General features: G+C 42.7%; 1 protein-coding gene across 6 annotated transcripts in view; it reads left to right on the forward strand.

Moving 5' to 3' along the window:
- LOC119123531 (plexin-A1-like) overlaps positions 1-27,926 on the forward strand; it is a 117,540-nt gene that overhangs the window by 81,827 nt on the left and 7,787 nt on the right. For 4 of the 6 annotated variants that reach the window (XM_037252704.1, XM_037252707.1, XM_037252705.1 and 1 more), the window contains 13 exons: positions 591-791; positions 9,215-9,311; positions 10,481-10,671; positions 15,262-15,413; positions 17,874-17,997; positions 18,076-18,212; positions 20,684-20,851; positions 22,796-22,889; positions 23,511-23,747; positions 24,177-24,320; positions 25,104-25,338; positions 26,206-26,354; positions 26,930-27,186. In XM_037252704.1, coding sequence (XP_037108599.1) covers positions 591-791; positions 9,215-9,311; positions 10,481-10,671; positions 15,262-15,413; positions 17,874-17,997; positions 18,076-18,212; positions 20,684-20,851; positions 22,796-22,889; positions 23,511-23,747; positions 24,177-24,320; positions 25,104-25,338; positions 26,206-26,354; positions 26,930-27,186 — 2,186 coding nt within the window. The remainder of the gene's footprint in view (positions 1-590; positions 792-9,214; positions 9,312-10,480; positions 10,672-15,261; positions 15,414-17,873; positions 17,998-18,075; positions 18,213-20,683; positions 20,852-22,795; positions 22,890-23,510; positions 23,748-24,176; positions 24,321-25,103; positions 25,339-26,205; positions 26,355-26,929; positions 27,187-27,926) is intronic. The other 2 variants (XM_037252706.1, XM_037252708.1) reach the window with 1 other exon arrangement.

Below are 27,926 nucleotides of genomic sequence, written 5' to 3' on the forward strand. Positions count from 1 at the left end.
TATGGTCCCGTTACAAAAATAAACTCACCTAAGCTTTGTACAAATAATCATCTGACAAGACTTGAATTGTCACATTCGCTTGGTTTTACCCAGCTTCTAAATCTTTAACCTTCATTGTTAATTTATTTTTTTGGACCAAACCCTTTTTTTTCTGCAATGAGATCAATGGCAAAATTATTGACTCAAAAATGTAATTATTCGGAAACGATGCCATGACATAACCCTAAGGCATCTAGATTGCGCCGATTCCACACATGCACAGCTCGCTGTGGAGCCTCAACGATTGAATACCTCTGAGCCAATTGAATTTGGAAGTTTCGCAAAAATAAGAATCCTACTGGGATTGCAGAAAAAAATTCAAAGTGACTTCATGCATGACATCAGCACACCTCACCAGTTGTTATTAGTATTTGAGCATTGACGGTTGTTAAACATTAATCAAAATATCTACTGTAGTTTCATAATATGTTGATTACATTTTTGCAATCAGAGAACTGTTTCAATTATTTTCTGACACTCATTTGACTTCACCCCAATCCAACATTTTTTTTATAAATAGTTTTGAGTAATGTCGGTGTCTCCCTCTACAGGACTGCCCCCAGATTCTGCCGTCAACACAGATCTACATCCCAGTGGGGGTGACCAAGCCTATCACCTTAGCTGCCAAAAACCTTCCCCAGCCGCAATCGGGACAGAGGAACTACGAGTGTGTTTTCCACATCCAGGGGGAGACGCACAGTGTCCCCGCACTGCGCTTCAACAGCTCATCAATTCAGTGCCAAAAGACAGCGGTGAGTGAGATGATCCAAAAAACAAACACGTAGAATGCTGTTTAGTGATGCTGGTCTCCAAAGAATTCAAGCGACTGACTTGAACAGTTTGTGTTTGTTTTTGTTTATCAGTAACACCATTTAGATTTGATGGATGACTTAGCCAAGACAGACTTTGTTATTATTTCAATTTTGAAGAATTTAAAAGTCTGGCAAGAGAAAAATGATGTGCTCGGCGCCCCAGTCACCGATAAAGACATCCAATTCTTTTTGAAAACATCGCATTGTGACACAGAACTCCATCCGCTGCTAAGAATAACAACTTATTCTTTGTATCGTCACTAAATAGTCTTGATTTTATCCGCTGAATGCCGATTGTGAGCTAAATCATGATAACACTGAGCACAATGACTAAATTAGGATTGCGATAATTGCCACCTACATCTATTGGCGACTTTGGACCCTCATTGTTTTGGCTTGGACATGAAACATTCCTCAGTCATGGACAGACCTTTAATAATGCTCCATTCAACAGTGGGACACCTTCCCAGAACATTTTAGTGGGTGTTCTCATATTTGTGCCTTTACAATGGCAAATTGCAGGTTATTTTACATGTAGAATAAATAAGGAAATGAGCTTGATTGAAAGAAAGAAATTAAGTTCAACATCCCAACACTGGTGCTTTTAATGTACAAATACCGTATTTTCCGGACTATAAGGCGCACCTAAAAACCTAAAACTTTCTCAAAAGCCGACAGTGCGCCTTATAGTCCGGTGCGCCTTATAAATGGACCAAATTCCTCAATTTAACCTGACCCGAAGCATTGTGTCATGAAATCAATCATAAGTGGCCCGCTGAAGACTATGAATCATGAATCAAAAGGTCTATGGATCATTATTTTGTGATTATAAAGTAATTTGTTGCGTCTGAAGTTGAAATAAAAAAGATAAAATGGAGAATGATTTCATTTGGATTAAAAATCTGACATGATGCATTAATGGTGCGCCTTATAGTCCGGTGCGCCTTATAGTCCGGAAAATACGGTACACAATTATTTACTAGAAATAATACATAATGATATATATAAATGTTAATCCCTTTTTGTTAAAGTTAAAGAAACGCTCATCTTTGCACAAGTGGACAAAATTGTATATTTGTGTCCAAATCCAAGTAGCGTCTGTGTGTCGGTGTGTATGAGGCCTCAAACTAGCATGACAGATAAGAGGTAGCAAGCGTCGCGCTCCACTGAGGCTGAAAATGTGAAAAACGAGTGTTCCTATGAAGCTAGTTTGGAGCGGATTGATCTTGTTTACACGTTGACGCTATACTTCACCTTTCTTTCCGCGCTCTGCCTCGAGAGCCCATCTTTCTTTGGACTTCCTCTTCTGTCAAATGTTCTCCTTCCTGCCTGACTTCCTTTGTGCCTCTTTCTAGTGTCTCACGCACAAGATGAGAAGTGAGTTTGCGGTGTACAGGTTGTAGGTGAGCTGTCGGGAATAGTAACACACAAGGGAATGTTGACAGATTTAAGGTTTGGTTCATGGTAGTTGTTGACGGCAGGAGCTAATTAGTTACTGACAGGGTTGTCCACATCAAAATGAAGATTTGTATTAACTGTTGATTGTACGCGGCAGCAGCAAAACCTTTATCTGGCCAAGGTTCTCTATTTGGTGTCCACAAAGCCAGACATACTGCTCACAATAATTAGCCTCGGGTTGTCAGCGCTTCTCCCTTGCTAGCAATTAGCTGCTGCACCCTGGCTTCATGACCAAGTATTGATGAAGAGTAGCCTGTCTTGTGTACAAGATGGGGAAAATTGGATAGCTGTGTTTACTTGCCGTACTTCACACACAATTATTTTTTATTAATGGCTGCAATTAGCACATGAAGAATGCCGCTTGCTTTCGGCTTTCAACATCCTTCCGCTTAGGATTAGTAACTGATCTGTGACACACTTGTAAGGTCTGATACAGTTGGAATTCTATTCTTTTGGACTATGCTGGTCCTCCTTCTGAATTTCTTGTTGATTCTTGATTGTAATTTAATGTTCAACAGGTGAGGAAGTGATTCATTTAGTTTAGTTTATGAATTTTTGATTAATGTCAGATTGTAAAATTCTGGATTTGATTAAATTTTAGTTTCTAGATAAGTGTTTTAAAAACAATCTATTATTTCAATCTGTCACTAAATTCAACTAACGACTGGTTTTAATAATTTTTCCTTCTCCCATATTTATTTCAAGTCAGCCCAAACACAAGTAATTCTTCAATTTGTATCAACCAGTTTATACTATGACCTAGCTCTCTAAAAAGATTTGAATTGCCTCAGTAAGACCCAAGGTGAAGGTGATATGAGTTATTCATTTGGCAGTTGTGTGTCTACACCACACCTTTCGGAATGCCCAAGGCTATGAAGCCCACAATATCTTTGAGAGTGCGTCTGGTTCCATTGTACCACTGTTACAAGACTGAGGCAGTGAGGGCTTCCCGATCAATAAACACAAGGATGCTAATCCACAGTTTAGCCTTGTGTTTTAGAAACACAGATATGTGCTAGGAATAGTGGCTAAGACAAAAGACTGAATTTTGTGTGTGTGTGTATTCCGAAATGTATAACTGGAGAGGGAAGACAGAGAGTGGACTCTGTAGAACCGAGATGGGCCCAGACAAGACCGACCGGTGAAATTGGAGTATGACTGAACAGAGCAGTGAGAGGAGTCATATTGAAAAAAACAAGAGGGAAGGGAGAAGATGATAGAAAGTAAGGAAGAAAATTGTCTCAAAAGTATCTCCTGAGGCCAAAACTCAATCTCATCTCTTTCAAACACAATCCAAAAGGATACATCGAAAATGTACCTTATGACCGCAGTCGGATCATGTTTAAAGTCTACTTTCCGATTCTTTACCTCATTTCCACTGACTGTAATAACCCGATACTCCCATGTGGTATGCCCTAACAGCACACTGCCAATAACCGTATAAATGTATGTGACACACTTGATATATGATAGTGTAACATAAGCTGCATACTGATCCGGTTGGGTATCAGCGATCCATAACTGCTTGCATGGGAAAATATCAATATGCCTGCTATCGTTTTTTCTTTACTGAACATACAGTAAGCTATAATGTACATCTGATCCCAAGGAGGGGGGGGGGGGGTCAATCGATCATGAAATTTCATCTTAACAAAAGGTTGGCTACCACACATTGGAGCAGTTAAAGCAATTTTTTTGGAACCTGTGGATGTTACAGAAAGGCTGATTTGCAAATATGTATAGGAGCCAAACAAGCCCTCATGACCAGCCGTTATGCGAACAGTTAGCTCCAGTCAACAGCAGGTAAAATAACAAGGTGGCGTCTGAATCCCCTTTGTCCATTTCTTTTAACTCAACCTAGGAAAGTTTCTGCTGTGTGAACCAATCATAGGTCAAAGCCCAGGAGGCAGAACCAATGAGAGGGCAGTTGGTTGGGATATTGTGCTCAAGAGTGGCAGGCAGGTTCAAGGTGCAAATAAACACGGGTTCACACAATGCCTGCTCGGAGTCAGCCTGCTCACATGACCACATTTTGGGGTCAGAAGAGCCGATGGACCTCAGCCGAGTATTATGTGAATGTCAAAGGTGAGGGAAGTGAGTTGAATGAGTTCACGACTTTTTACTCACTCTCATCCCATCTGCCTTTTTTCCTCTCTTCAATTTTACCTCTTATTGAGGTTTCTCCCTGGAGGGTTGGAATGAGTGGACAGATAACATCTGTGTGGGCCGTACACCATTACCTTCCATCTGATAAACCATTGGGCCACTCCATCACCCTCTATCCCTGACTCCTTCACCAGTAAGAGGAGAAGGAGAACGGGGGGGAAAACAGATGCGGGAATGAGAAGAAATCTACTTTCGGATACATGTGTCTGTGCATTCTTCTTCTGTGGAGAGCAGCTGTTAGCTAAAGGAGAGATGGGAAGTATCAGGGGTCCCGATGGCATCCAATTAAGGGAGATAAAATGATGATGAATTGCAGTGGAGGCAGCCACTAGTATCTGTGTGCACTATTGTTCCGCTATTGTGCATGTACACAAAAAAAAAGAGGAGGGGCCTAAAGTAGATTGGGGGAGAACAGTGAGAGTCATACAGTAAAGTTGAATCAAGAGATGTAATCATTCGGGATTGTATCTCTCACACACTACTATTACTATAATCCCTGAAATACAGCATCCTTTTGTTTTATCTGTTCTTCCCCCGTTCCTTCTCTTTGCTGCCCCCCCTCCTTTATGACGGGTGAGAAGTAGCTCCCTCATTTTTCCTTGATAAATAAAGATTAATTGCTGTTTAGCTGAAACCATATGTCAGCTTCTCCACCCATCTACTGTCTCATCATCTATTTCTTGTAATCGCTGACCTTTACCTGACTTTGCTTTACCCTTTCGTAGCATCGTCCCACCCGTCCGTGTCAGCTTTGATGGCCAATTATATGAGCAAGGAGTTCACACCATGATCTTTTCTTGTTATGCTGTCTGAGGCATTTGCATTCTCTTCACTTCTATTGTTATCTTCTCCACATAACTGGAAACCTTATTGGAAAGTCAGCCGGTATAATTTGACTTTATTTGGCTACAGTGTGTAGGGCTGCAATCAAGGGATGGGAGAATCTGTCGGAATGTTCTCAACTCCTGTTTCCATGTCAGTATTTGATTGTGCAGTTGTCTGTCCCCTACCCATGTAACCTTGTTGGTATAATATTAACACTACTTGGTGATGATGATGATGATAATAATAATCTCCAATATTGGTGAGGGGCGAAAAAGCAGTGATGTTGAAAGATGGATGTTTCTGCAAATAATTAGACAAGTCTGGAAATCCTACACAAGCTTAATTCATATAACTACACTACATTTTTCCCTTAAGCCAGCATTTCTGTAACGCCCCATGCTCTTTTTATACGCCATGAATTGTGTGTGTGGTCCACTCCTCTGTGTGTGGAAGAGATAAGCTTGGTAACTGGGTCCGGCCATGCTCCAATCCTGTTAGCATTAGCGATTAGCACGGGCTAACAGGCCTCCATTATGAGCTGGCGCTGATTTAACAGAGCCTGATCCCTCATACACGACGTGCACACACACACACACACACACACACACACTGGGCTATAGGACGGATTAGCGCTTGATCCTTGATTGGGAGGCCACATCAGTCTTGTGCATGCGTATGCAACAGGATGGTGCCATACGTTGATAAAAAAAAAAAAAGCACAGTCCAACAGCCTGCTTGCCTGAACATTCCCGTGACTACATTCGTGTTGCATGGTGGTTTACCAGAGGTCACACTTTTTTCCCTCCCTCATCACCTTGTGAAGAACGAGTGATTCTAACCAACTCGATCTCGGCTTTGAGTTTGCCCTGGGCTGGTTTGGTATTTTTAGCGGTCCAGCTTGCACACACACCTTCAACATGACTAATTATCAGGACACGACCCCGACAGAAGGTGCCCGACGTACCGAATGTTACTTCTTACCTGTCTCTACTCTCTATCCATCTAAGCTTTCCTCTTCACCGCCACTGGCGCAGGCCATTTTGTAGCTTCAGTTTGCATCTGCACTCTGTTTTTGTTTAAATATCAGCATTTTCATTTCATTTAGTTTCAGTCTGGTGAAAGCCTTTCTCTTGATTTTTCTTTTCTCTTTGCACATGTAAATCCTGACCTTTCTTGAAATAACCTGTGTAATGTTTATATTTCCATATTGAAATTGGTTATGCAGTGAGTACAGCACACACTATGCCTATTCCCTGAATGTGTTGCGCAAAAATACTTGGTGTGGTATGAAAGTTTAATAAGCCTTTGGTGCAATGAGAGACGATGAGCATCGGATCGTAACCTAACCTCTGTGATGCCTCTATTGCCCATTAAACACAGATGCACACACATAGTGCTTGCAGCCTTACATATTAATGTGCTGCCCCCAAACACACACACACACACACACACACACACTTGTACATGGCCAAAACGGGGAATGAAGGCAAGCTATTGGACTGTGCTTACTTGATCTCTGCACCTCCACACTGCTGCTGTGTGTTTGTGGTGTTACTTTCCAGGGAGTCTTGTTGGGATATAAAAGCAGCAGGGTGAAAAAGGTAACATGCATCTATCTATCATTTATTTTGCTCTCAGCATGTGATTCATTGTAAGGACAAGGTCACTGACTGACCAGATTAGTCAGTGAAATAGAGATGCAAGTAAAGTAGTCCACCGCTGTGTGACTGAGAGTTAATACAAGAGATGTGACTCATGGAGTCACAATACAATACTACTGTAGTGCTCCTTAATATATGTTTTATAGTAGCACAATACTGCAATATGCAGCGAACAGTTTTATTGGGCAGGCTTGAACCAGATGGGTACGATTACTAAGATCATCAACTCCAAACATTATGTGATGATTCACATTCCCAAGCATGCTGGGTGGTCCCTTAGGGGGTCACGAAGAACACAATGAAAACATGTTTTAAATGTAGAGGACAGAAATTTTAGCTGCTGTCTAAATATGTGGCGTATCGGCCGTGTGTTCTATTCATAATTCATATTTCCTGTCCAGACGTCACACCTTTGCTGGAAAACCCTTTTTACAGCATTGTAAGCAGTTCTCTTAGGACATGAAGGATTCTTCTCTGTTTTTTCTTGGTAGGCCTTGTGTGATGGAGGCTGGAAAGAAAGAATGGGATTCCCACAAGTGGGTGTTTGTTAAGAAGCAGAGGGAGGAAATAATCAGAGGGAAGAAGAGGAAAAAGGGAGTGTGAAAAGACCAAGCGGCCAGACATGTCAGGGAACAAATTGAAAATGCCAATTTCACTTTAGAGCCCACCGGCTCAGCCGTTTATAGCGTAGCCGCAGCCTCTTATTCCGTGTGTAAATGAATGGTGTCCACAGAATAACGCACAATAACCTCTCTCGATCCATCTTGTGCGCGGCCATTTCTCCTTCACCCTTGCTGCTGTTATCCTCTCACCCTTTCCCAATTCAGATCACCTCACTTTGAAATGTTCTCACGTCTACACCACCACCACCATTTTTTAGTCTGGAATATTGAACACTTTTATTGTCGGTCCCAGACTCGTCAAACAAATAGCAAGCAGAACATTGTCTGAGGAAAAAGGACAAAACTAGTTGAATAAAATTTCAAGAGCAAACTAGGAGTTCCCATGAGATGCATGGAGACATTCTCCCTAATTTGAATATCGCTATGCCTTTAGAGCTCACTCAGTGTAAATCATCCAATCGCAAATGTGAAGAATGAATTAATCAGCCACTCGCACATTGTGACATTGCTCTGTCCTAGCTCTCATTTTCTTATCTTTTCAATGCACATTTCTCATACTTGAGGGTCCTCCCCCTCTCAAATACATTCCAATTCACTATATTGTTATTGATGTCACGATAAATCTCCCCAGTATCACGTTGGAGTGGTTGATATCAAATGGTGACAAAGTTGTTGCGAGAATAGGCCTGTGTCGTGCCGCAGCTCCGGGCACCAGGCTTTCACATGGGATTTTATCGCCACTCCAGTCGAAGATAATAGTCGTGCTATCTCTCATCCAGAGGGCACTGAAGGTAGTGACCATAGCAGTGGTAGCGAGAGTGGATAGCCGTTGACTGTTAGCATGGACTGACTTCCTCGCCATCGGCCAAAATGTCATCGACTGTGTCCTTTATGCTAGTATTGAGTGAAACTATGAGGATTGTAGTCGTTCAAAAATAATCAACAGAAAAAATAAAATAAACTATTAGGTAGCTTAAATAACATGCGAGCTCAAACTGACATTACATCACACATCAACAACACAAACTGTATTAGGAGGGAGGGTGGATTTGGTTCAAGTTATTAACAGCATTTTATCTATGCGTGATATTCAGCATTCATGATTTATGAGTGTCTCATTAGACAGATTCTGGTTGTCTCGCCATCACATTGCTGCGTTGGAATCGTGTTGTCTCATTTCAAGTCATTCCATAAAACTGATTATGCCGCCAAAGAGTCAATTACATTTCAGCTGTTATTAGTTCAGGATGCAAAAATGAAATTAGATGTGAATGTTATTGTGGGAGATATATTAGGCCTTTCATTCATCACTGAATGGAGTGAGTCATCCGGCGGTGAGGATTACAATCTCTTAATCAACTCCGTGCTCCGGCAGGCAGCGCGAATGTGCGGTGTGTTAAAATCACAATATAGCCTGTCTCTCATCACTCATTTTTATGGCCCTTCAACTGGTGGTGCAGCGCAGGTTACGACATTACCACCAGCCGCCAGCTCAACTGAATTGTCTTGTTATTTTTGGCACGTTTTCGCTTCATTGCGCAAATTGGAGTTTTTTCGGTTAAATGTATTGTATCAAATTCGATTTGAATGAGAAACCTGAGTTACTGTTTTTTGTTTTTTTTTCTTTCAGTATACGTACGACGGCAATGACATCAGTGACCTGCCTGTGGATTTGTCTGTGGTTTGGAATGGAAACTTTAACATCGACAACCCATACAACATAAAAGGTATGTTTTTCTGGTTTCAGCCAGCGGTGGCGTTGTATGCATTCTTTGTTACCCAATTGAAACGTTCTTCTTTTTTTTCTTCTGTAAGAATGTAATTGCTCATCATTATGTCCCATACGAGACATTACAGTGTATACATTTAGGACAGGCAGTTCCAGCTGTATCCGGTCAAAAAGTCTTGTATTCCCTGGATATATGATTAAAACGGAATGACGCCACGCCTTCCTTGCTTGCCAACCCAAGAATGATCATGTTTAGGGTTAAAAGGTATACCCGAAGCACCGGTGTGGAAGCAGACAATGAGATAATGTCTGCTGGATGTAATTGCTCGTAGGAGTATCTTTACAGCTCTGGCTTCAAAATTATTACTGTCCGTACCGCACAGCAGGGGGGGCGTGGCATTCTTCCCCTGCTGTGTGGTAAAGTAACGTTATTGCCATTGTCAAGATGGCCCGCAGATGATATGTAAAAAAAATCAGTATACTTTGCTCTGACTGTCACAGTTTGATTTTTGTGACATTTCATTTATAATTGAAGTATATTTTATTATTATATCTAATGTGTTATTTACTTGCTGTCCCAAATTCTGCATATATATCTATATCTATATTTCAGTTGTGTTCATCCATCCAATGGGAATTGCTAATACGACCTGTTGTCCTTTCAAGGTCACAGCATCTCTAAATGACATATTTCATGTTCCTTCCTGGCAGTCTGTACAATTTATATGGCATTGTGCTTCCGAAAACGACAGCCTAAAGATATTTTTCTTCCTCCTGCATATCTTAGTACCCCGCCGGTCCCTATCCTATTTCTCAATCACGATAATCATCTTGTGTCGCATGAGAAATTTTCAAAAATTCCGATATGTTAATGTAATTAGGAAGGAGTCATTTAGCAGACAGTAATTGGTACGGGGGTTGCTTTAAAGCTGCTCCGTGACCAATGGGATTTGGGGATGGAATAGCGGAGAGAGAAGAAAGGATTGCGCTCTACAATTCCTGGGGCATTTAGGGGAAATATTGCTTTCAGATGGTGACATTGAACCACTTTTTGAAATGCTAACCAAAAGTTGATAAGAAAATGTTTTTATCTTCAATCAAGTTGTAGCCTTCAGGATGTTTAGTCTCTCTTTTCCTGCAATCAAATATTCCATTTGTTTTCCACAGCTCACCTATATAAGTGCTACGCACTGAGAGACAGCTGTGGGATGTGTCTGAAGGCCAACCCCAGATTTGAGTGCGGCTGGTGTGTGCAGGAGAAAAAGTGCTCCCTCAGGCAGGAGTGCGCTCCCACAGAAAGCACTTGGATGCACGCCACCACGGGAAACAGCCGCTGTGCACACCCCAAGATCACCAAGGTGAGCCGTGTTCCTGACATGACAGACGATCACACATGAAAGAAGTATGTAACGGAATGACAATGTTCCCGAGTGAGGTCACAAGAACCGCTGACAAAAGAGCACATGAATGATTGTCACAAGAATCAAATATTCTAAAAGAAAAAAAACATTTCAGACAAGAATGTCTGAGGATCCGCCTCCAAAATACTGTGACGTACGATTTTTATGTTGCCGCAAAACTTGAATCAAACTGTACGACAGAAGAGACATCGGACTTTCAATGTTTCTACAATATACCGTTGGATAGCATCTCTGCCTGTATTGTCTCCTGTGATATTGTATTCTCTTAGTTTCCTGTATAAACCTTTATCTCCTATTGGTTGTTGAAATAAAAGGCAGATAAAAGGCACATATCCTGGAGCCCCTAAATTGAACAAATACTTATCCCTCGCCTCCTTCCAACATGTGTTGCTTAGCAACCTCAACATTCCAAATAACAAACATGTCAGCTTTGTGCAAGGGAGGTGGTCAAAGAGGGCAGCCCTGTTCAACTGACAGTTTGCACTTTGTAACCCAGCTTTGATTGCCTCTTGCTCCATAAAAACTCCCAAATCCACAATTTGCTAGTTGACAGAAATCCCTGACTCCCAAAGGCAAAACATTAAAAGGAGACCAAAGTTGAATTCTCCTGCCTTTGCATCAGCATTGTTTGGCCCCAGTGAGGGAAGCGAACACGGTCGAAGGCAGCGGGGAGGGTCGACGCCTTCGACACCATTACCATGACGGCAAGCACAACACAGATGGGCCGAGCGGGAGGAGGCAGTTTGCACACACGCAACAAATCTGAAACACACGGCTGTGATTAGAGACGACGAATACCGACCGACACAGCAAAGAAAACAGATCTTGTTTGCTTGGGAAGTGTGTATGGAGAAACAAAGTGAATGGGGAGTGTGTTAATTGGGTCTCACTATGAGTTCTGAATGTGTGTATGTGCTCGACGTCTGACATGCCGGGTGGGCTAAGGCGTATAAACACTGTGGTGCACCCATCTGTTGCCATCCATAACTGTGGAGGTGGCCTATGTCTCACTGTGACCTGGGTCACTACAGCTCACCATAGGGAATGGCATGCTGTTCATCAACACACACACACACAGAGTGGTGAGTTTGAGGCCTTCCAAAAAAAACGGATATTCATTTCATTTGGAGAGGAAGTGCTTGGAAAAAAGTGCCCATTTTCTTGAGCTAAATGGCGTGAAATATGTCTGCATACATATTCCTTGCTTGAACCCCTCTGTATATTTCCTGTGTGACTTCTGCTTCCTCTTTTTGAATACATAATGAAGGTACTGGATAATTGGGGCACTAGCACATTGATAAATCCTTTGATTAGTCATCTCTCTTTCTCTCACACTCTCTTATCTCTTTGAAGCAAGCGAACAGAGCCAAGGCTTGTGAGTACGTGTACATGTGAGAGAATTGGCGGCGATGGGGTTGCGGTGTTTGCAAGCATGCGCATATTGAGACAAATCTTGGCCTGGGGGCAAGATGTTGGTGGCAGTCAAAAAGCAAGCGTAGTAGTCAACCGATAACGGCAGGAAGAGGAGGAACTTGGCTTGAGCGCAGCAGGGACAAAGAAGAAGAGATTCACCTGTGAATTGCTGGAGAGTTGTTTATCAGCAAGCCTACCTACGAGGATCTCGTCTCATCTCCACCTTTGACATTTACACTGTGACATTTAGTGCCAGAAAACGTTCCACAGGCGACAAAGAGAATCCCTCCTCTGTAGCCATTTCATTGAACAGCACACAAACTGAATATCACTCCACTTCCCAAGCCCATTTGCTCTCTTCCCTTTTTATGCATTTTTGCCGGATTCTTTTTTTTTCTCTCTCAAGAATAAGCAGTTGGGTACTGTTCCACTAATAGCATTGGGGACATACAACAGTCACCAAACACAGCAAATGGTGATTAAGGGCTCTTATGATTGGTGTGGCACTTTTCCAGTAATCGTTGTGAACACAGTTGAATCAGCTGACAGAGAAGGCTGTCAAGAAAGGTTTTGATTTGGAACGATACCGATCAAATAAGCTATAACACGCACACACACATAGACATCGTGTCCTTTGGCGTAGAGCAGCATTGTCCTAGTAATGGCCTTGGTTGCTGCCTGGTCCTCCATCATCCATCTTTTCAGGCCTGTTCTCCCCTCGGAGAATAAAAAAGCATTCGGGTTAGCCCTTAGAAACCAATTAAAACAACCCATGCCTATACTTGTGGTGGTGGTGGTGGGGGCGCCTATTTAATGTGTTTGCATGCAGCCCAGTACTTTTTGCAGACGCATTATTTTTAGTTTGTGTTGCAAAAATATACCCTACAAACTGTAATGTTTGTTTTGAAATATTTGTCACATGTGCATTGTCGAGCTAAATGAGTTGTCTGCATTGAAGCCATCCCTGAGGAGTGGTGGGCAGGGAGTGAATTAAGATCTTGTGTCAGCACTTTGGTCAATGAAGCTGACTGGAAATTATCCTTGCATGTTTGTGGTAGTCGGGGCGGGGGGCGTGCAAACGCCACACAGAAAGTTCCCAAGGTCATGTGTTAAGACGTGTTAGAAGCAGAACCAGGGATGTTCTTGTTGTGAGGCAGCGTGCTAACTGCTCTCAACTAACATTGTAAATATTTTTAGACTTGCATTTTTGTTTTATTTTTGACCGAATGACTCAACACTAGAGCAGGGATTGTTAGTGTTAGCCTTGTAGTGGTCCGTGGCGGTATTACAAGTAGTCCGCAAAATTGGAAATGGAAAATAATTGTAATAATTTAAAAAATAAAATTGATTAATTCTAGCTAATTTTGTGACTCATTTACCCATCCAAATTATTGGGGGATTCCCAAAATTGACATACAGATGCAAATAAATAGCCCGTACAGGTCTATCCTCCTTTGGTGCAAAATACAATAATATTCCGCCAAAGCAATGATCCCCGAGTTGCTTCTTGGTTATTATGGTGGTCCTTTGTACAAAACCAGCTAACCATTCGGCAAGAAAAAACACAACGTAGGCTATGAATATTTGTTTTTATTTTGCAGAAATGTCCCATGTGAAATCATTATCTGCGAACTAGCTGATGAACTTGTGGAAAGCCTCGCAGTGTCTTTTTACAGTCTGTCCCTCCTGTCGCATCAATATCCCCCCCTTTTTCTAACCAGTCGATGTTATCTCTGCACTGTTGCTCGAGCGGGCTGCAATAGGTCTGGCGTAAAAGCCTTTGACACAACGGGACAAGTTGTAGATGAGAATGAGAAAAAGCCACGTTGAATGGAAGTCAAGAGCTGTGACTGTGAAAGGGAAGAATAGAGCGATTGTTTGAGCTGGTGGCTTTTATGAAAGTCTGCTTTTTGTTTGTGTTGTTTCAGTGTGAAAACGACAAGGTTTGTATTTGTGTGTGTTTTGATAAGACCGGCTGAACAGAGCAAAAGATTTGATTACCATATCTGGAGACTTTGGATGACGCCACCACTCTGTGCCAATCATTCTTTTGTCTAATGCTAAAACACACGCCATTCATGCACGCTGGAAAAGAGGCGAGCGAGTTGAAAAGGCACAAAGGCGGGGAGGAAGAAGAAAAGGCCAAGGGGGGAGAGCAGAAGATATTCACCATAAGCTTTGTTGGCATAAGATAAAGAACACTCCGTCGTTCTATCGCGTCGGTGGCCTTTTGGATTGGGCCTGCGTGCCGTTGTGTTTCTGCTCAGTGTCGTCAATGTGGGTGAACGTATTTTTTTAGCAGCATGTATGCCGAATGTTTATCTGAGAATGTGCCATTGTAGGTGGTTTTGCGGAATTGTGAACCCCATTTGCATCTAAAGTCATAAAAAGGAGACACTTTACTTCGGCGCTACTAGCTATACAGACAGTTGCCAATGAACATGTAATTATTTTATTTTATTTTAGTTAATATTGAGCAACAGGAACTTGTATGTGCTAAATCGCCACGTTGCACATTTGTATGTACGAGAATGTACTTACACTTCTGTAATGGTTTCACAACAAACACAAAATGTACCCCAGAAACAAATCGACTTTAACTAGTGTCCAAGTGTTACCTCACAGGAATGACATGAGCACCCAACTATCAGCATATGTTTTCCCCTCCTCCCATATTATGTGACAGATGACCCCACCCCCATCAATTTCTAATCCAATTAGTTGTAACCCTAATTCTCCGAGTAATGACTGATTACCAGAGGGACTATTGTTTGCGTCCATGCTGTGACATAATGGTACGGTGATTAGCGACATGGTTCATCTTGTCTAGCCATTAGCACCCCTGCACACCTTTTACGGAACTCAAGAGGGAAACGGAGGGATCGGAGGTCACTGTGTGCTGTAATTGCGTTCAATAAATTAATCATCTCAGGGTCAGAGAAGTGACCAAAGTGAGGCCGGGGGGGGTCACGTGCCAGTGATTGACTGAGCAGGAATGAATCTGTCGTCATTTTCATTAAAATTTTGTCGCAAAGAATCTCAAGTCCTGCCAAAATGAACACTTGTGTCCATGGATTTATTTATTTATAACGGTGAATTGCTCTCTGTCTGCAGCTATTTCCTGAGACTGGGCCGAGACAGGGAGGAACCATGCTGACCATCACCGGTGAGAATTTGGGTCTCCAGTTCAAAGACATCCAGAACGGAGTCCGTATTGGAAAAGTGGCCTGCAACCCTCAAGAAGACCAGTACATCAGCGCTGAGCAGTATGTTGACGACATCTTTACTCCTTTTTTGTGTTTGCGTCTCTGTTAAGCTTCTCTTCAGGGTTCCTCACTTGCTGTGCATTCAGACCAAAAATCGGTTCTCGGGCTGTGCTTATTCAAAGTGCTGGTCAACGTTAAGACAAATGGCAGCCAATCTAACATGAAACATTTTCTTTCATTATCAATCAGAATTAGAGCCCAATCACAAGTGGATTACCTCATTTAACCCCCTTCATCACACTAACTCAGCCCCTTCTGACAGCAACGTAATGACATTTGAGTGGGGCGATTCGTGAAAGCTTCGCCATGTGAACACTCCCTCTGATTAATTTGTGTTTTCTGGGAGATCTCTGAACTACGATGGCCTTACTTCCTTTTAGTAACTCCAGCATTTTATTAAGGACGAATGATTATTTGAGCTGATAGCATGCAAAGTTTGTTGTTTAGTATATATTTCACCGTAAGTAAGACAAACAAATGCAGGAAATGTATTCAGTCCACATTTTTTATGAGCCTACTCTCCCCATTTCTTTTAAAAGGCGATGCAGATGTTAGGGGAATGGCTGCTTGTCACCCCCACTTGGGTGCTGGTGGCGTCCTCAATATTCTATTTTCAGTGCTGTCTCTGTCATTTAACTCAAATGACGGTCTTGCTGAGTTTTGCACAAGTCCCAAAAGATTTGTCATCTTTGGCTCTGTCACAAGGAAGGAAACATCACAAATTTGACTTTGATGCTTTGACAGAGGACAAACAATGCTGTGCGGCTCAACACGGTGATGACAGGTGTCCCCGAAATGGCTTTAGAAATATGCTGTTGACATGTTTGTGTTGTTTTATAATTCATAAACTCATATTATCATATTCACGGGATACATCTCCCGTACGTACACGGCTGCTATGTTTGGCAACTCGCTTTCACTACCGCATGTTCATTTTGTCTTTTTTAGCATATCCAAAAGCACAGAGGTGTCCATTTTTAACCCTGTCTGCTCTGTCATGCCGTACTGGCTCGTTGTCATAGCACCCAGAGGATGGAGGGAGGGAAGGGGGGCAGTTGGCAGTCAAGCTGTCCCGATAATTAAAAGTGATGTTAGCCATGCGACGCCATTAGCGGCCCGGATACTCTCTTCATTCCCGTGACCCTGTCGGAGCTGCCTGTAACACACGAGACGCAAGATTATGCGACTGACGCTGCAGGTCCAAGGTCAGCTGCTGGAAGGAAAGAAATGATGTGCACTGATAGTTAGGCATAAATATAAACAGTTCCAGGAGAAACGGAAAAGTGAGTTGGATTCGTTCATGGCAGCAATGACACCAGAAAGTGACAAATAAAACTTTGACGATGTTAAAAAACATATCTAATATAATAAAAAATGTTATTTGTCATCTTATTGGACAGTTTTGACATCTCTTGAGAGGTTCCAGGAAAAGCAAGCCAGATCCCGCCTGGTCACAGTCACCGACTGTGCTTTGCTGACTTTTATGAAGCCAAAATAAAACGTCAAATATGCCGTGCTTGTATTCTGTGATTTTCATCCCATAAATAGACTTTGACATGTCCAATGTCATGAAATCCCACTGATGGAATAAGATATCGCCTGTATTTCATCTACTTCCCATCAATTTATCATGAACTTTCTTCATCGTGATTTAATAACATCCCAATTCAACAGCTTCTCATTCCGGCAAACATGATGCAAGAGAAGCCGAGTTTTTAACTGAGAGCTGTCCAGCATTTTAATCACAGCCCCTAGTGGGGGTCCAGGGAATAAATGAAAGGAAAAACAGAAACAATGGACATAGAACATACTGCATCAGAACGTGAAATGCTGCAGCACCGCAGTTGCCATGACCACGTGCTGGGCGAGTACAAACAGGGGAGTCAACTCATCTCGGGGAGGCGAGGAGATGTGTAGGATATGAGCTTGTTCAATTAATAAACCTCGCTCATTTTAACCCGCTTACTCTCCCTGTCTCTTCTTCCTCGGTACTTTCTTCTCGCGTCGCCTTTCATTGGTCTTTCTTTCTGTCTCATTCTTTCACACTGGCTAATTAAAAGGCAAGCATGACTTCATTGGGTGAAATGTGTGGAAGCTTTTGCCCTTCTGGGATAGACTGCAGTTCAGTGGATTTTTGCTCAAAAGGCCAGCTCATGTTATGCAATTCATACAAATATGTACTTTAATAAAGTGTAATTGCACATCCGCCACAGTAGATGGCAGTGCTGCTCTTATTGGTGTTTTCTTTTTAACGCTGAAAGAAAAGGCAAAACATAATTTTAAAACACTTTCTACATCTATTTTTCTTCATTTTAATGTTAATAAGGATGCAATGCGATACAAAGGTCTGCTCAGAACAATTTCATAAAACAATTCAAACTTCCGGCAGAGATTTCCTTCTCCCTGTGCCTTGGTCTGATTTGCTCATTGTAATTGAAAGTATTAATCTGTCCGTTGCAGGATTGTGTGCCGACTGAATGACGCCACGGGTTACCGGGTGCAGGAAGCTCAAGTGGAGGTGTGTGTGAGGGACTGCATCCATCCAGACTACAAAGCAATCTCCACCAAGGCCTTTACGTTTGTGGTAAGAGTTGAGACTTTCCGACAAAAGCATCTTTCGGTGCCACGGCCATAATTTGATTCTTTCTGTGTCCATTCTCAGTCACCGTACTTCAGCCGCGTCAGGCCGTCTACCGGGCCGCTTTCTGGCGGCACGAGGATCACCATAGATGGCAGTCATCTAAACGCAGGCAGTGCCGTGTATGTCAAGATTGGACTCCATGCCTGCCGTTTTGAGAAGTGAGTGAACCCGATGTAGTCTAAATATTTGTCCTGCTTTACTACATTGTCATACAAACACGCTATATCGTCGCTCCCTTTGTTTTTTTTAAAGCCCAGCTACACCAGTTATTAGTTGAACTATACTTTAGTGTTTTGTAATTATAGAAACATCACTTTGATTTGCTGCAGATTGCAAAAGAGGTAGGTCTTGGTTAGAGGATGACCTGGAGCAATTGTAAAAATGACAGTGTAGCCTATTTTTAGCGTGATGTGTGTGGTCCACATTGAAGAGAAATGACTCAAACTATACGGTGTTGAAAACGTTTACTTTGCTCTCTACGGTGTTATTTTGTCTTTTTCTTACATGTATGTAATTGCGAAGGTAACTTCCTTCCTCTCATGGCTCACCCTGTAAATTGCACTCATGTCTGCGTGTAAATGTCACAGCACACGTTTGAGTGCACTGCAGATACTTTAGCTTTGTGGATTTAAAACAATAAAACGGATTGGGGATTTTTTTCCTCACAAAAATCGAATTTCCATTTTTAATCAACCACCCCTCCTACCTTGCTTGTATAAAAAATAATGACGAGATTCTTAAAATAACTTCCATAACTTGCATCAAATTACACAAAAATAATGGAAGTAAACACATTTTTTATAACTGCTGCCAAAAAATGCCTTGTATACTATCCAAGCTAAAACACTTTGTTCTGATTCCAAACTACATACGCGATTTGATAAAGTCATATTTTGAGGTTCCTTTTTCAAAATAAATTAGAACTGATGATAAAAGCTTTCCCATCTTATCTTGTGCTTTGAAGCTCAACGTTTGACTTGTATCGGTTGCATTTATTTTTCTCATATTAGTTTTCCTTTCCAGCCGCAACAAGTGACAGGTCCAACTAATGAGCTCGGACCTATGAAGTTCTTTTTATGTCGTAGCAAAGGCCAATTTAAAGCTTGGTAGCGCACCCTGAGAAAGGTGAACATAATAGTCTTGGCCTTTCATCCACTGAGCAGCAATAACCTTTATGGGCAAAGTAATGAACTGGTTGCGTCTGTCTTTTTAATGTGTCTTTCTATTCAGCGGGGCCTCAACTTTAATCAAAACCTATTTACCCCGAGTCACTCATCCGCTTATCTCCCTCTGCAACGCGTTTTCCTTCTTTGGTGTTTTCTTTCGCTCCGTATTCCCCATTGGCTTTCTTTTGTGTTAGCCGCAACCTTGTCAGAAATACATACGTGACACCACAGGCACTCTCAGCAGTGACAGTGTTGTGAAAATAGTTACCATGGAAACAAGGGGACTAGTGGAATATGGAAAACCTTTTTTTTTTTTTTTTAAAGAAGTCATCCTCCTTTTCTTCCATATTCAACCCCCATTTCAGTCCCTTCTCAGTTTGAGTATGCACAGAGGAAACTGTTAAAATTGCATCCCGAGCGACGGCAGGGATTACATTCGTCGAGAGCAAATATGTATTGCAGATATGTACTTTATATATTTTTTTATTAGGCGTGTGCATCTCTCCAATAAAGCGGATACACGGGGTGAGATACGATTCATTTCAAATCGGATCAATTCTGTTCCCTTCGATTCAACGGTATTATGATTTCACTCAATATGGTAGAGTTTGAGGTGATGTCATTTTACAATATGAATCAACTTGTCAGGACTGTAAATGCACTTTAATCCACTTTAAGGTGGAACAATTCAGTTTGATCCACTGCCGTTTCCCGATTCAAAACGTTTTTTTCCTCCACAGCTAATTTTGTCTCCATCTCACTGCAAGTTGTCAGGCAAAAGCCACACTTGATCATCCTCCCCATCATCTCCTTGCTCTCTGTGGATTTCAGCCTCCCCAGGGACGCGAGCGGGGGATTTGCGTATAGATCAGTGTGTTCAATTCCTATTCCGACTATCACACTGCGCCACGTGCCACTTGGGCAACTTGTTCACATTTGCAGGAAGCAAAAGCTTGGGCGGCGAGAGACTCTACCTGCGTTTAGCATATTTATATGCTAATTCGCCGACCCCCACGCTGTGCACAAGCACCTTTTTACACGCCCCGATAGATGGACTCATGGGAGGCCAATCGCCATATTGCTTGTGTTTCACCCTGACATCACAGGACACCTAAAATAAACCTCTGGAGTGGAACACAAAGTTTCCCTGCAGGTCACAGCCGGTCGCCTGTCTGCTCGCGATGCCGTTACATCACACACAGAGACGACCAGCTTCATCTGTCACATTTGATCTTTCAGCAAGATGGAGCACAGTAGGGAGGAGAGAGGCTGACATATGAGACTACTGCTGCACAGGCTAAAAGTTGTTAGAACTTAGGCGCTACGCCGATGACTTGAAGTGTGTTTTGGCTGCAAATGTTGAATCATAATTCAGTAGGAATTATACGTGTAGCTCTTTTTCTTTCACCAAGCAACCTTTTGTGACTAACACATCTCTTTCCCACTCTCTCCTGCTCATTCAGGCGAAACAGTAGCGAGATAGTGTGTGTGACCCCAGCCGGACAAGCTCCAGGCCCTACCCCGGTCATGGTGGACATCAACTCAGCTGAGCTGAGAAACCCAGGGGTCAAGTTCAACTACTCGGATGATCCCACCATCCTGAAAATTGAACCCGACTGGAGTATTGCTAGGTAAGAGAAAAAAAAAAAAAAAAAGAAATAATTACGAGCGGAGTACTTTCTGCTCACTTCATGATCTATATAGAACGCAATAAAATTCCCATTTTATATGAACTGTGTTTGATCTACAATGCTGCTTGATGCATCCAAATAGAGCAGATACTACCGGCCCAATGCATTATTAATCGTATCTGACGGTTGCGCTATACATTTTCATGAAACTCGCCAACTCAACTGAGATATGAACTCTGCGTGTGAACTTATTCATGTCATAATATTCCAGCAATACACCCCGGCCGCATTTCGGTGAATAGGAAAACAAACATTGCGCTCAATTTTCAACCTCATCTCTCTTTTTAAAGGCCTCTTATTTATGTTGTTTATAGTTCTGCATGAAAAGTAAATGTTTGTGAGCAGCGACAGCAGTAAAGGAGAGCTCCTGGAGCAGTGCGGCGCTACGTACTTGATGAGTTGCAGCACAGATACTAGATATACAGTGTGTGTAAATATTACTTTATTGAAACGAGGCTCTATAGCCAAGGGAAGCATTCCTGCTCGAACACAAGCTTGCATTGTAGGGTGTGAAAAATAAGGAAATAAAAAATGTATAAATAAATAACTTGCGGCAACCAAACACTAATAGGCTCACTAATATGACCTAGAAACTGTTCTTTGGCTCACGTGGTTGTCATTGACTCCAGCGAGAGACTACTAGGAAATGTTTGCGCGTTATTTCCTGGCCTTTCAATTAGATTGGCATACATTAAAAAAAAAAAGGAGCTGAGAATCATACTTTGTGTTCCTTCAAAAATAATTATTGACATGAAGTGTCATGCTACAATAACAAGAAAGTGTAATGTTTACCGGTCTCTTTTGTCGCCCTGTTCTGAAACAGACCTCATCCAAAACGCGCCCCCCCTCCCCTATTGAAAGTCATTCTTGGGCTAACAAATGATTTTGGAAAGATTAGGCCGTATTTCAGTAATGATGAGGATTTACACCCTTCACAATACATGGTTTAAACCGCAAGTGTTCTGCTCTTTCTCCTTGAAAATGTTCTTGTGTAAAAATCACTTCTTGTCACTTTTACCATTGTTATTTTTTATTGCCACTTGGCCGCCCGTCAGCCGCCTTAATGCCATTCAAAACCCCCTCAAGCCTTCTCTCCACTCTGTCGTTTTTTTCCTTCCATCTCAGCGCCCGCTACCCAGGCTTAGAGATAAGACACTGGAACTCCCGACTCGTTGGAATTTATATTCTGTTATTTATTGAATGTTCTCGAGCTGGTCCTCCTGCTTGTGTAAAACCCCGCGATGAATACACCTGCCTATGCTGTTTCGGGCCTCAAGCCTTGCCGAGCGCTGCTCCATTTTTAAGTTGTATGTTAACTAATTTAACCGCTGTCAGAGTTGTTCGCATCAGCTAAAGTTCAGCGTCTCGGGCCAACGGGGGCTGTTAAGAAGGCAGCGAGGAAAAGGGAAGTCTCTCACCCGTGTTACCGACGTCTCTGTTGGTCAGCGTCACATGGACCCGAATAGGTCACAGGTGTAAAGGTTACACAAAATGTCGGATCACTGACAACACAGCCCTTTCTGAGTGTACTGTATATCTCATGCTGGAAATACCACAGCAAAATTTCAGTGCCTACATTTTAATATCTTCCTACGGGCGCTGTGCAGAGTTCATTAAATATTGCAAGTAGAGGTCAGACGACAGGTGATGAGTTAATTACAGGAGCAATTTACTTTGCAGTCATTTCTGGTTGAAGCGCACAAAGATGCTGGTCACGTTCCTCAGAGGATACAGACTGAAGTCAATTTACTTTTATTTTTGGGACGTGTTTGTAATATACACTGTGGAGTCATTGCAAGTGCCGTTCAAGACTATTTTCAGCCAACGTTTTTGCTGACGTGGCCTGTAATCGTTCTCGCTCATTTGTTTAACAATCTCTTTTAGTGGCGGGACCATGTTGACCGTTACGGGAACCAATTTGATGACTATCAAGGAACCCAAGATGAGGGCCAAATATGGAGCTGCCAAGTCAGAAAATGTAAGTGGAAAAAAAAAATGGGTGAATTGAATTCACACCGGTATGGCGTCTCTATCTTTCCTTTGTACATTCTTGTTCAAAGTAGTGATTTTCAAATGATGCACACACTCTTGGGACACACGCACACTTTAACTGTCAGTCAAGCAGCCAAGGGCCTATTTTCTGTTTGTTTTTGATGTTGAATTTCCTTTTAGCAGCTTTAACCTTTGAAATGTCAAGCAGTAATAAAGCGGCTCTGGCAAATCCCCCCCTCCCCTCCCCTCTTCACCTATAGCACCATGGGGCTTAGCTAACCTTTCCCCCTCACCGGCTCTTTGCTCAAAGTGAAAAAAAAATATCCCTTTTTGCCTTTGTGGCCACTCGCTGCAGTTGATTTGGTTTTGCTTGGTTAGTTTTCCAATTGAGCTATAAATAGAATGATTTTTCTTGTTCTTTTTGTTTGTCATCTGACTATCATTGCATTCAATTTGCTCTGACACGACTAATCCAGCATTCTTTTAACGTTATAATGTCAACATGTTCTCTGATATCATATAGGCCTCTGTTAGCACTACTTAATATGCTAATTGGTTCTTTGGAATGAAACTGTATGACTAATGTGCAATTTGTGTTGCTCCTCAGAACTGCACCGTGGTTAACAACACGGTGATGGTGTGTCTCGCTCCCTCCGTGGCCGGGTCTGACAAAGTTTTCTCCGAGGTGGGCAGCAGTCCAGATGAAATTGGCTTCATCATGGATAATGTACATTCGGTGCTGGTGGTCAATGAGACATTCAGCTACCATCCGGATCCAGTGTTTGAACCACTCAGTCCCAACGGCATATTGGAGCTAAAGCCCAGCTCTCCACTTATACTCAAGGTAAATTGCCTTTTGCTTTTAGCATTGATCTGTTTTTTTTGCTTTATTGTCTTTTTCTAAATCTGATTTTGCTTTACATCGTTTTATGTCATGTTTTTTTTTTGTCAGCTCAACTGCTATAAAATCACCTGTTCTGGTTTATTCAAGATGTCAGACATTCTCTTGAGTTAAAAAAAATAATAAAATGTTCTAGTGTATAATGTCATGTTGTACTTTACATCCAACCCTTTTTATCCAAATTTATATTGTGAAATATTATGTAGTAAATCATTTTAGACCTTGTCATTCTGCGGCACTGTTGCCATGGTTACCCACCCTGAACACAAATTCAAATCTATGCGACCCACTGTTGATACATACCTGTTCGTAAAACAGAAGCCATGACACAACTGTGATTGCAATTGAAAATGACATTGTGTACTTTTCTAGGGCCGTAACCTAATTCCCGCAGCCCCTGGAAATACAAAGCTGAACTACACGGTGCTGATCGGGGACACGCCATGTGTTCTCACCTTGTCTGAGAGCCAGCTGCTGTGTGAGTGGCCCAACCTGACTGGAGAGCACAAAGTCACTGTGAGTACTGTGCTGCCGAGCCAAGACACACCTTTTAATATCTTTCATACTCTTAGATTCTTATGTTCACTTTATAAGTAACTACTATTGCTAATAGAGTTGTGTTTGTTTGGCAAATACAGAATGTCCGGTGCGTGTGTTTTAATTCTCATCTCCTCAGTCTGCGTTCTTCATCTCTCTCATTTAGCTCAATCCACATCCTTCCTCTCATTCCTCTCATTCTTTGCTCCCCATGCATAAAACGTAAATCTTTTTAGTCATTCTACATTCCTCATCCCCATTCATATATCCACGCCCGTAAAAGCATACATCCTGGCTCTAATATTGCTCGGGGTGTTTGCAAATGTATTTATATTTTAGCGGCTTTTCATTGGTCTTGGCTGGCTGGTATACTCCCGGGGGCTTTCGGCAGTATTGCTTTTCAATAGACTGAGACTATTTTCATTCCGCCTTGCTTTTCGTATTTCTAGATCTAAGCCACTTGAAGAATTAAAAATACGTTAAAAATGGATAGAAATGTAATCGCTTTTGTGTTTTTAGTGAAATGTGCCTCGGGGCACAAATATTTAGCTGAAGGCGTTCAGGTTGGTCTGGACTTGACACAAGTGAGAATTTTTCAACCAATGCAGCAATCTAGCATTGTGTTGTTTTTATTGATTTATGTTGAATTCAGCCCATCATCACAATATATTTAATAGTAGCATTTTTTTCCAGGCCAGTAATGTTGATTGTATCATTGGTTTTCTATTTTGCATCCAAGTGTCTACTTATTCCTCTCTCTAGGTTCGTGTCGGAGGCTTTGAACACTCGCCGGGGACCTTGCAAATCTACTCAGACAGCCTTCTCACCCTGCCCGCTATCATCGGCATCGGAGGTGGAGGCGGCCTGTTGCTGCTGGTTATTATTGTGGTGCTGATTGCCTACAAAAGGAAGTCCCGCGATGCAGACCGCACCCTCAAACGACTCCAACTGCAAATGGACAACTTGGAATCCAGGGTGGCCCTCGAGTGCAAGGAAGGTAAGTTGACATCGTAGAAGTTATCGCCATCAGACCTCGCGGTGCTCTCGCAGCTTCCCTTCTACCTTCACTTGAGCGTTCTCTCGAAATAACTCCCGTGTCCCGAAATAACCGACTGCAAATCTTTCCCTTGCTGCAGCTTACCTCAAACACTGCACAACCCCAATTAAACATCGCTATCCATTTTAGTCTCAATTTCCTCGCTTGCTCTGCCTCCCCCTCCCTCCCACTTCCAAACAGTCCCTCCTGCTGTTATGTGGCAGTAAAGTGTGTGTGGGTGTTGGTGTGATTCTAGGAGTACTTTGATCTGAGCCAGCCACCAGATGTTGGCTCTCCACCCAGCGAGAGAGCCGCCTGGCTGGCCTCACGAGTGTCCGCGGGTGTGAGAGAGGCAGAGATGGAGGACAGATAGATGCGGGGAGCAGAGGGTGGGACAATGAGGGCAATAGTAAGGAAGGAGGGGCTTGGCAGCAAAGAAAGAGGGAGCCAAAGCGAGAGACTTCCACACCAGCACATTAGCATAAATTAATTTGGCAGGCAACTGCGTGGATTGAGCAAGTGCCTATTGATGCTGCTAAATGGTTTGTCTGCTATGGAGGCAGATGGGAAGAAAGAGTCGAATAATGATAATCATGAGCGTACACATCCATACTGCCTCTAGAGATCAAATAAAACATGCACGGTGACGGCTAAAAAGCATATGCGGGTTTACCAGTTCAACCAGCGCAATATAAAATGAAGCCATTTATTGTTATTCTTAATTATTTCGGTGAACCGGGTTTCAGAAAAGCAACTGAGAGATTTGTTTGAGCAGTGGATGGCTTTCTCATCCCATACACACGCTAATCATCATTTTCTCTTACGCAGCATTCGCAGAATTGCAGACCGACATCCATGAGCTCACTCAGGAGCTTGACGGAGCAGGAATCCCCTTCCTGGACTACCGCACCTATGCCATGAGGGTCCTCTTCCCTGGAATTGAGGACCACCCTGTGCTCAAGGAGATGGAGGTACTGGTCAGTAGAGAGATTGCGTGGAAACGCACCCACACACTTGTGTGCTGATATGCAAGGAAGGTGTCAGGTACATTTCAGTATCTGCACTCGGCTATCAACTGTATTCCAAAGGGATAGTGTAGCGCGACATTGGATTTTCATTTGTATGGCCCAGGCAATCACAGGCCACAGTAGTGCAGTAGTAGGCAGATCAATTTCTTATTACAGCACCAAGCTCACATTTACGGCTGTGAAGAGAGGAAGAGGCTGGATGGAGAGTGTGTGGGAGGGGAGTGAGGGATGAAGGGAGTGAAGGAGAAAGATAAAGACAGAATATTAGGTAATGAGAATAAGTGAAAGGGGATGACAATAAATTGGTTTATGCATGTAGCTGAAAGTGAATCAATTTGTCTGATTTTCTTTGTAAGGAGACAAAGAACAAGTGGATGCGAAGGCACGCATTGCTCCAGTCATTCATTTGCCAATGTGTCCTTGTGTAACTCACTGCAAATTAAATTATACTCTCTTGCTCAAGCTTGCTTTCTTTCAAATTTCTTTTCACTTCCTCAACTTCTTTCTTAAACCTTCTCCCGTAGGTCCCGGCGAACGTGGAGAAGGCCCTGACACTCTTCGGACAGATGCTGACTAAAAAACACTTCCTGCTGACGTTCATCCGCACTCTGGAAGCGCAGCGGTCTTTCTCCATGCGAGATCGCGGCAACGTGGCCTCCCTCATCATGACGGCGCTGCAGGGGGAGATGGAGTACGCCACAGGCGTCCTTAAACAGCTCCTGTCCGACCTCATCGATAAGAACCTGGAGAGCAAGAATCACCCCAAGCTTTTACTGCGGAGGTAGGCGCAAAGGGAGGATTTCCTTATTCTATACCTTTTGATAGAGAGCGACGAAGTTTGCCAAGACGTGCATTGCTGTGTGTTGTGCTGGAGCAGGATGGCAAGGGGACTCTTTTTAGAAGCATATGCGATGTTTCGTCCTCTCTCTCTGTCAACCCTGTCGCTGTCAAAAAGGATTACACCCCTGAGCACACACATTCCCAGTGGAGTTGCAGACAGACAGACAGAAAGACCTCTCTCTTCAGCACACACACACACACACACAGGTAGTGGGGGGGCATACAAGGGATGGAGTGAATGTCAATGGATAGAGGAGAAAGATTTACAAAGGTGTGTGTCAAGGTTTGAATGAAGTCAGGATTGCTAAAGGTGCAGCAGTGTGCAAGAGGAGTGAAATAAAAGTCAAAATTGAATTCGGGCTTTGTGTCGTCGGAAGTGAGAGCGAGGCGGATGGAGTGCCAAAGCAGAGGATTCACACATTTATGAGGAGATTTGAGCTGGAATCAAACTGATGGAGGAATATAGAAGATATAATCCGCATCTTTTGTCTTGAAGTTTAGCTGTCACCCTAATGATGGACAACACAAGAGACGTGAGTGCACCACTGCTGCGTGTGCCGCCATTCATCCTTAACACAGATGTTGCCGCCATTCCCAAAGTGGAATATTGTCTGTACGCCCCATTAGGTGTCCGTGCCATTTATACGAAACGATGACCCGGAATAAATACCGGTTTAAAGT

The sequence above is a fragment of the Syngnathus acus genome, chromosome 5 (assembly GCF_901709675.1).
Source record: "Syngnathus acus chromosome 5, fSynAcu1.2, whole genome shotgun sequence".
Lineage (NCBI taxonomy): Eukaryota > Metazoa > Chordata > Actinopteri > Syngnathiformes > Syngnathidae > Syngnathus > Syngnathus acus.